The sequence below is a fragment of the Plectropomus leopardus genome, chromosome 3 (assembly GCF_008729295.1).
Source record: "Plectropomus leopardus isolate mb chromosome 3, YSFRI_Pleo_2.0, whole genome shotgun sequence".
Classification (NCBI taxonomy): Eukaryota; Metazoa; Chordata; class Actinopteri; order Perciformes; family Serranidae; genus Plectropomus; species Plectropomus leopardus.
In genome coordinates, this window is record NC_056465.1 from 26,682,282 (window position 1) to 26,692,757 (window position 10,476).

The 10,476-nt window shown below is 36.6% G+C and overlaps 1 protein-coding gene across 1 annotated transcript; it reads left to right on the forward strand.

The window, feature by feature from the left end:
- Positions 1–644: 644 nt before the first annotated feature.
- npl (N-acetylneuraminate pyruvate lyase (dihydrodipicolinate synthase)) lies at positions 645–7,590 on the forward strand. Its single transcript, XM_042481844.1, has 12 exons — positions 645–761; positions 1,035–1,126; positions 1,771–1,844; positions 3,325–3,412; positions 3,519–3,576; positions 3,893–3,968; positions 4,495–4,587; positions 4,699–4,844; positions 4,988–5,034; positions 6,141–6,225; positions 6,320–6,359; positions 6,463–7,590. The coding sequence occupies exons 2-12, from the start codon at positions 1,047–1,049 to the stop codon at positions 6,627–6,629; spliced, it is 954 nt and encodes a 317-aa protein (XP_042337778.1). The 5' UTR covers positions 645–761; positions 1,035–1,046; the 3' UTR covers positions 6,630–7,590.
- The last annotated feature ends 2,886 nt before the right edge of the window (positions 7,591–10,476 follow it).

Here is a 10,476-nt window from a genome sequence, read left to right on the forward strand (position 1 = left end):
CATAGGCCTACATTATTTTGAGATTTACATTATTTACATTACACAACAAACTGGACATGCTGGTATATGTAAACAGATAAGAAATTAGAGAGAAGAAAAAAACATAAATAATGAAAAAAATCATACAAAAATAATGAACATCCACCCAAAATCTTCTGGTATACACATAGTTATGAAACAAATGGTAAATTGTTTCTACCTCTAAATCACCTAGAGTACAAGAACACTCAATGTCAAGCCTAAATCTTGCAGATGACTTTTTGGGGGTGTATTTTTAATGCAAGATTTTAAAAGAAACCTATTTAACTTCATCATTAAAACAACATTTATTTTGTAGAGTTACAGGGGATTTCAGCTAACCTTGTCTACCACTTTGTATTAGCGTGAAAGCCTGTAATTCTAAAATTTCCTCACAACACTTGAAGGCAGCAACAATGTTTTGTAAGTGAAAGAATAACTATTCAGACCTCCAAAAACGCTTTAAAGCGATTATAAACACAGTGTTCGTGTTTGAATGTGAGCTTTGTATATATTCAAACTCTTAATTAGTGATAGTTCGTGTTTATCTAGTCGAATTTTCACTTTTTCGTTCAATAACTACATTTCCCATGAAGCTTTGCGGCGTCACTTGATGCAGCGTTAGCGCTTCACATGACAGGGTCGACAACAACTGCCTTATAAAACAAGTTAAAACCGGTAACCGGTGTCTCCCATAATAGAATTGATGTTAACATCGCTCAGAGGTCAAAGTGCTCTTACAGGTAGGATGAAACTGATATTTGACATTAATTTAATACTTTTCAACAGTATATTTTAATTTCCTCTTTATAAACACCGCTGTAAAATGTACACATCGTGTATAATTTTGGTGCATGGTGCAGTATTTGGGTAAATTTGGCTTTTAACTCTTTCTTTTGTACATTATTCTTTGTTTCCTATTATCTTTTTTTCTGTTTTTCAGCTGAACCTTCTTTTTTTATTTGTTTTTTTTTTTCCACCAACCCACTTAACCAACATGTCTGTTTGAATGTCAGATAGCGTTAATTATGTCAGCCACGGCCTCTTCTGCTGACCAGAAGCTGACAGGACTAGTTGCAGCAACGTTTGCACCATTTACCACAGAAGGGTAAGTGTCTTTTAGAAACCACTTCTCTATGTCTGCTTGTTTCTTTGTTTGTTTTTGTTTGTATTTTGTTTTTTGTTTTACCCTCATAAATTAAGCACTGAGTATTGTGTTTGGTGAGTGAGAAAGTGTCAAAATTGGCTTTATTTATTTCTAAAAACATGCAGTGAGCAACTTAAGAAGAGATTACCCCAAAATGTGCAAAACAATTGTCAAAACAAAATATAAGGAAATTACCTCAAAATCAGAAAAAAGCCCAAGCTAACAGACAAAAAAAAAAAAAAGCCAAAAAGAAAAGCAAACAAACAAGTAAATTATCTGGGAAAGGGGTGCTTAAAAAATAACAAAAAATCTGCAAAATATTTTAAATATAGAATTATGATGATAAAAAATACAGGTATTTTTGTTACATTTTATTCTAGTTTTTTAAAAAAATATTTTCAAATCTACAAAATTTTGTGCAATTTGTTGGACATTTCTTGCCCCCATGTTTTCAGAAGAAAGCAAACGAATTTGCCCAGGATTAGAAGGTTTACATATTAAAGTGTTAAATAGTGTCACTCTCTTGTAGATTAAGCATTACAGCATGTCTGACATTCTTTTTGCAAAATTTGATGGTTAATTTTTCCATTATTTTTCCCAAACAGCGAACTCAACCTGTCAGTGATTGGACCTTATATTGACTACTTGAAAGACAAGCAAGGCGTAAAGAGCATTTTTGGTAAGTTTACAAGTGGATTCTTCTTTTTTCTGTTTGTCATGAAGCTTTGCCACAGCAGACATTTTTACTTGTCACAGTAGGAAAAGCACAGGACAAACTGTTAACAATGGCTCAGTTCCATTAAGTGTGCTTGTAAGCTGTAATACAGCTATAATACAGCTATCATTATTGCTGTTAAAACACCTGAAACACCTTTAAATGTTGCCATGAAAAGGATCTTTTGTCTGTGTTCCCATCTGAATCAATCCTGATATTGCATGTTTCCCCTTGTTTGTTTGTGGAATTGTTCGTGTGTTTCCCTCATGCTAGCCCTCCCCTCGGGTCAAATAAGGGGACAGGTTGGGTCAGTTTACCTTGAAAAGGAGTCAGGCGGGGTTTAAAACATATCATAATTTTAAATTACTTACACCCTGACAGCAATTCTACATTTAAAGTGAAATGATCTGTCAGGTAATTTCACAAAAAAATCAAAAAGTAAGAGAAGAATTTATCTAAAGACTGCAAGCTTAAGTGTCTTTTTATTTAAGGCCATGATAGTTTACATTTTTAATGCACTTGTGTCTGCGTTAAAATGCAATATTGTCACCTGTAACTGTAACAAAACTACCAATTATTTCAAAATAATTCTAATTAACTTTTAGTCACATAATCCTTATTAAATGTAATGAGTTAACACCCAACTGTGTTGAACTGTCCGTTAAATCTATTGCTTCATAGTGTGTGATTCACATGATGATTTCTACATCAGCTTCCATGTCTTAATGGCAAAAACAGAGACGTGGGATGTTATTGGATGTTATTTGAAAAAAAATCACACATTTATGAGAACTGGGAAAAATGATGTCCTACCAACAAAACAAAACCTCAAAATTATAATTTATCAACACACTAATTCCGTGTCTGGGATGAAACATCATTTTCAAAGGATGTTTGAAAGTTTATGTAAAATAAATATGATTTATACAAAATTTTGATCTGCTATCATTTTTAATGTCTATTTTTTAAATTTTAGTGTGTTTGTTCCTACATTAAAAGACAACTCTACCTTCAGTTCAATTATTTTAATGAAATTATGTCATTTAAAAAACAATGATCTTAATTACATTTTAGTATATTCCAAATTAATGGTGCCTTTTTGGTGTTATGGGTATATGTTTCTCAAAAAATAAGATATATCTTTATCAATATACATGAATTACCTCCCTTTTAAAATGTTTACAAAGCCATATAAAGAATTAGATAATGCTTTAAATCCATCATTGTGTCCGATATCCATATCACAGTGTCATTCTAAACAGGTCTGTATTGTATAAACACTGGGGAGTGAAGACATTAAAATATACTGTGACTAAGGATTATTAACTATCCATTAAACTGCTAATTATGTCCTCAGTTAATCGTTTTGTCTGTAACATGTTTGTGATTTGTATGTAAATAACAGTATGTTACAGAATGTGAATAAGACTTGACTCTCTTACAGTAAATGGCTCCACTGGAGAGGGCATGTCTCTCAGTGTGGAGGAGAGGAAGACCTTGGCTCAGGAGTGGTGTCAGAAAGCCAAGGGCAAGTAAGTCATCACACGTCAGTAATATAAGTCTAATGCAGCAGGAAAAAAAATCGACAGTTTGTGAAATTTCTTTTGTGTGCATATGTGTGTGTGCACGTCTCTACAGAATGGATCACGTGATTGTGCATGTCGGCTGCATGAGTCTGAAAGATTCCCAAGAACTGGTGAGTTACTGATTTTATGTTGCCTATAATGATGTGAACATTAAAGGAGAACACCAGAACACACTCTCCCCCCAAAGCCAGACACCAAAGACAAAAAGTCTCAAACTTGTGATGTCAACAAGTATTAAGTCTAGAGCTGCTCAAATGACAAAACTGGTCAAATTTGACCGAAATAGTATGTAAGGGTTTAACCATTTGATCTATGACATAAATCATAGATCAAAGCACTACAGTCATAGTATAAATATATAAAGCATCGACTACAGCAGTAAGTAGTTTTCGTTGTTCTTTCTCTGGATGTCCATGTTTACTCCAGGCTCGCCATGCAGTAACAATCAAGGCTGATGCCATTGCGGTCATTTCCCCCTCCTACTACAAGCCCAGCAATGCAGGTATGTGATGGTTTTAGTGAGAAAATCATTTATTTCCACATTTTCAAATGCATAATCAATGTGTGTCAGAGTTTTTTTATCCCTGTTGCCACTGACAAGGTTAATTTGTTAACCTAACTTGCTTTCTTTTATGTGTATCTGAATTAAAAAGTTTCTAGATTTTATTTATTGATTATTACTATGTATTTTATTTATTGCCACTGCACAGCACTTGACTTGGCGACACATTTACTGTGCTGTTTTCAAATTATTTTAAATTTTGGTTCAGTGTGGTAGGAGTATCTTTGTTTTCACTTTGTTTGGGGAATTTCTATATTTATTTCCAGTGTTGTCCTTTACGTACGTTTTGTGTCTTGATGTCTGCTTTACATTAAATTTCTTACAGGTTAATAAAGCTGAATTTGAGTTGAGCTGAATAATCAAACATCAATTCTCATGTGCCATTACTCAGTACTTATCAGACTCATTTGGAAAGTACGACCAAAACAAAATATGTAAAATTTCTTTCTCTCTCATCCTGCTTCAGATGTGTTGAGGTCATACCTTCAGGAAGTGGCTTCAGTTGCCCCAACGCTACCCTTCTATTATTACCACCTTCCAGCTGTCACAGGTGTTAATGGTTAGTGCCGCATACCATTTAGAAATAAAGAGACTTTGCATCCATTGTAAAAGCATAATGAATGTCATCTTTACTGAATATGAGATGGTCTTTTTTTTTTCTTTTCTTCAGTGCCAGTGAGAGATTTGTTGGTAGGGATTAAGGAGCGTATTCCCTCGTTCAGAGGTGTGAAGTTCAGTGGGACAGACCTGATGGATTTTGGCCAATGCGTCAGCCAAAGTCATTCTGACTGGTCCTTCCTCTACGGTGTGGACGAGGTAAGCTTTTTCTCCCTCATCATCTTCTTTGGCCCACCTGTTTTGTGCTGATATTGCAGGGTGACATTTTGTGACTCTGACCTCCACCCCAGAATGAGCCTAAACCTATGTGTTGTTTTTTTTTAATTTTATTTTTGCCATAGCAACTGCTTGCAGCTCTGGCTCTTGGAGCAGATGGTGCAGTTGGCAGGTCAGTGTGTGAACCTGCGTTATTCTTTGTCTCCTTCCTTTAGCCCCTTTTACACTGAGATCGTGCTGTAGGGCAGCTTCTAAGTCCCTTCTTTATAGCTCCTTTATATTTTTACAAAGAATCAAACAATGATGGCATCATTCTGCTCAAGTGTGTGATTTAAGATAGCATGTCGGCATCGCAGAAGAGGTGTGATGGGCATGATGCTCAACACAACATCTTCTACCTCTTGTATGACATATAAAATATACTTCGGCAACGCTTTATAATCTAACAATGGCATGACATTTATCTTTTCTCGATTTTATGGCGGCTGATCACGTTCTCTGCTGTAAGGGTAAGGAGCTCCCGAATCTCATTGTTTTCCCCATATGCAGCCATTTACAGCCGCTGTTCTTCTTTGAGTTATCCATAACTGCTATGAGCTGCTTTTTAAATCTCCAGTGGTGGGTCCCACACATAAAACACCATCGAAACATCACACCCATCCTGCCTAGAGCACAACCCTTCCTCGATTTTGGGGGCCTGATGCTGATGCCGATATTGGAGAGTAAAAAATTCCAGTATTAAGAAAAATTGGCAGATATTACAAATACTGTATATGCAATGCGGTTAATTCCTCAGATGTGGATATGAAGCACTTGCAACAAAGACATGTTATGGAGGCAGGATGATTTACAGTTTAATATTAACCTTGATCACTGCACTGAAACTGTAAACTTCATTGGGAATTTCATCATTATGAATTACTCAAGCATCTTCTGCATTACGTAATGTTAAAAACAAACTTGCTGTTGTATCTTTGATGGACCAATATCATCCAATAAAATCGGCTGATCAGTGTATCGGTTGGGCTGTAGTCCTGCCCGTGGTCCTGTAACACTGGCTGTCCTGTTTATGCAGACATCATTGTGGCACTGTTTGTACCTCCTGTGGTGGCTTAAAGCGAGACCACTGTTCCCCAATTCTGCAATCTTATAAACACAACAGCGAGGCGGCATAACGGCATCATATTCCCACCTTGAACAGGCAGTGTAAAAGGGGCTATTCTCTCTCTGCATAACGGTTATTTTCATGTTAATTGGTTTTTGTTTCTCTGCCTGCAGCACATATAACTACATGGGCTGTCAGGTCAACAAGCTCATATCAGAATTTGGGAAAGGCAACCTCGTGGAAGCCAGGAAAATACAGGTACTGTCCATTTACCTGCGTGTGCTCCCAACTTATCTTTGATATTTGACATCAATTTTGGTTACTGACATCTTTGTCTAATTTCCATGAGCAGTTCAAGGTGCAAGACCTGATCAGTTTTGCCATACAACGTGGTGAGCAACACTTTTGTCCTGATGTTTTTCTACCAAATTATAGAATAACAAATGTTCTGGTACTGTTGAGTCTTTTTTGAAACTGCCTTATTGTTCTTGATAGGCGTTGATCTGGGAATGTTCAAGCAGCTGATGATAGAGCTGTCGGGTTTGAGTCTCGGGCCCCCTCGACTCCCTGTGAAGACGTGTCCTCCTGCTGACGTTACGCCCATCGTGGAGAAATATCGCAGCGTTTTTCCTGAAGAATGTCCTGGTCAGACTGGATTGTAGAAATCCTTCAGTGACTCAGCACAGCAAGTCTGATTGAGACGTTTAGACATTAAATCAAACCTTACCGTTAAATAAGTAATACTTTAAAAATCTAATCTTTTAATTAATATTTTTATTTTTTTCGAATCAGTTTTTATAATTTCACAAAACTCATAAAATGACTAACTCAAAATGTTCAGAGGACTTTGGCAATTTTGCTATACTACTTTTACAAATTTCACAAATTTGCATAGTTATCTTATACTGTTTGAGCTGAATCTCATTTTAGGAGTTTAAGTACGTAAGCATTGTTTTCAAGACATGAGTCATTACATTCATAAAAAAATTAAAAGTGACCAGAGTGATCAAAAATAGGAATTAGAATTGCCACAACTTCACTAAATCATTGTTTTTATGGCTCAGGTTGTCAAATGTTTTGCTTTCAGCCATAATTACCACCAGTGAATTGTTTTTGGACTTTAAGATGACATACAAGAGGGGCATTATTGAAATGAACACTGTTTCATAAAAAAATAACACTCCAGTAAAGAGAAAAGGTTTAAAAACATCTGAGATGTTAAAAGGGAACATATAACTCTCGCAAATGGGATTCAGCCTTTTTTTGAAGGTAAATTTTATACTGTTAATACTGTGATTACAAATTTCTTAATGATGTTTTAAATGGAAACATAATATGAAAAGAAGAATCTTTATGTTTTATTGTTAAAAAATGTTTTTACTATTATGCATTGAAATTGTTCACACTGATTTATGTCTCTTTTTTATGTACTGTTGCTGAAAAGATTTTAAAATCACATGTTCTGATTATGTGTAAGAGAAAAACCGTGGAGGAGAAAGTGAGAATGTCTCATGCCTGTGGCGTGTAATCGGCTGGGAATTTTATGTTGTCTGTTACTTGTTTTTTGATTTTTTGTACTTGCACTATTATTTGTATTAGTTGACAATAAAACTGAAAAGAAAATCTCTGGTGGATATTTTTTTGCTGGTTATATTTTGTTGAGAAATAATTTGGGGAACCTTCAGGAAATCCTCTTAGAGCAAGTAATTGCCTGTTTGCACTTCTCAAACTACACACGTTTGCAGATTGACATAATATTTTGCCTATTATTGATTAACCTTATCAATAGATGGATTCTATCAAGTGGTTATTAACTTAAAACCTAGATAAAAAGTGTGCTTTACCCAAAAGTAGCCCCCAGTTTTATACTAAATTCGAAACCTATTCTCTCATTTTTGCCACTGACAGGCTCAGATTGTTATTCTAAGTGTCTGCCAACATCATGGAGAGGATCCCAACAGAGATAAGTCTTTTTGTTAAACCAGAAACAGCTCATAAATTGCATCACCAGACTCCATTAAAATCAACAGTAATTTTAGTGTGTATAGAGCCAGCATTTTCTCACATCCAACTGGGTAACTTAAGGGTTTATTTCAACCAAACCAGAGATGGTGATTGTTGAAACAGTGGAATGATTAACAAAGCTGGCTTTTGTGAATTTGATTTTGTTTCCGTCAACCCTGAATGAAGCGTGTTTTACTATGATAAAAATACAGATGTTGGGAGCTGTTTCTGGTCAAAGAAAAAGGATCTTTCTCTTTAAGAAAAATGTCCATCTATGTAGGGATCTTTTCTATACAGTTAGAATAACAATTTAAGCTTGTCAGTGGCAAAATCAAACACTTCCAGTGACTGTACATTGATGGTGTACAAATGCCCCAAGAGATTACATTGCAGCCTTTTTTGATGCAGCAGACAGCAGATACTGGACCAGCTTTTTTCCTTTTAAATGCTCCCATCATCACTTAGACACAAAAGCATGGGAATATAGGGATACAGCTTGAAAAATGCCAAAGTTAAAGGTGTCTGCAGCTCTTACTTCTGTGTGATTTTGTTAACTCATCCTCAGCTTGCTTCAGCTATGTTTTGTAACAAGTTCGTTATTTTACATAACATGTGGTTTCAAAAGAATAACAGTGAGTAATCTGAGCGCATTCTGCAAACTTGGCATGTCTTGTTGGGACCTGCACTAGCCCTCTGTGAGGACTTTGTTTGTGTGTTGGTGGACTACAGTGAGCCCATGATGTCAAGGCCAGTATAGTGCTACTCCTTTTGCTACTGCTGTCCCGTAGATTTAATGGTTAAAAATGAGCACCACTGGACACTATCACAGTGAGCACAGCTCAAAAAAGCATGTAGAGCAAAGCATTCATGCCCATAAAACTTGCTTTTACCTCAAGGCTGTCCTCAGCTAGCACAGCAGCACCTCTGCAACATAAAAAAAACACATTACAGTACACTTTGGCATCACTGTTAGTACTAAGGTAATCACCTGTGTGTAAATATTTTACAGTTTTCCATGAGAGTCACATGGTTGTTGCTTTAGTGTGGCTCTCTGTTATGCTTGTATGAACCTGCAGCTGCATTGGTTCAGGACTGGTGTCATGTTAACAGATGGAGCAAATAGAGAGGAAAGATGATAAAGGATGAAATTTTTGATAATCCTCATGAACCCACAGGGCTGCTGGAGCAGAAAAAATAAAATAACTGAGCAACAAAATGGAGAAAATGTGATTAAATGATGCAAAGATGCTAAACTGAGGTGTAACTGTTAAATATATGGTCAAAACTATTAAACTCTAAATGATGAATTCCAGTGTTTAGATCAGGGATGTCAAATATATGGCCCATGGGCCAACAGAAGGTCCAATCTTGCCCACTGGATGACTTGAAAAACCCAATATTGATGCACTTGTAAGTGCAAGTTAAAATGATGCTTCAGCGACTTTCTTGCACTAACCAGAATACAGTTCTCTGAAAAAACATCCTGTTCTTACCCCAGCTCTGCTGCTTTGTCAGCAATTTATTTCCTTAGGTTTAAGCAGTAAAAGTCCCTGATTAAATTTAGGCAACAAAAGCATGTGGTTAGGTTCAGAAAAAAAACATCAGGGCTTGGCATACTGTAATTACATCATGTCGAATCACATGACAGATCCCCTTCTGCCAGCCCATTACAAATTTTCTCACACTTCATATTACAGTAGTGCAGAGATAGCTGTGCGTCGGTAACAGACTGAAAGACAACTTTACCTGCTTCATAGAAATAACATAGCTTCCACAGGGTTCAAATTGTATGGAAAAAACCCACGTGTAATGACAGTGAGATGACTGAATGTTAAAAAAACCCAGACATATTTTATAACTGCACTTATTTTTCTCGAGACATCATCAGCTGTTCATCATCTATTTTGTAAATGCATGAATGTTTTCACAGAATGCATTTAAATCTTAAAATAGGTGAAAAAAATGAGGTGTTGTTCACTATGCAGTGGTTTTACTGGTCCAGCCCATTTGCGATCAAATTGGGCTGTATGTGGCTCATGAACTCAAATGAGTCTGACACCCCTATTTTTGGATAAAACAGAGTAGCACTTGTTTTATCCATTCCCATAGTGGGAGGTGGAGTAGTGAGGTGGGACCTTCCCCTGCCAATCAAACTTTCAGTGCATTAAACTTGTTATGCATGCATTCTTGTGCCACTCTCATCTTCGTCTGTAATTTTCCATCAGTCATTCTCCTCTGCTCAGTTTGTTTTCTATTAAATATCCTGTGAAATGATACACACTTCTATTCTTCAGCTCATTTCTCTCAGCTCATGCTCTCACCTCCACAAAATGTCAGACAGGCAGCAGACATGCTGTGTGGCAGACGCCGGGGGTCACTTGGTGGGGGTCTGCTGTGTCAGGGCTGCAGCTGGTGACAGGAACTCCCCACGGACACGCCACCTGGCTCACTCACAACTGACAAGAGTGAGAGGTTGTGAAAGGTCTGGTGAAGTGTTTTGCTCTC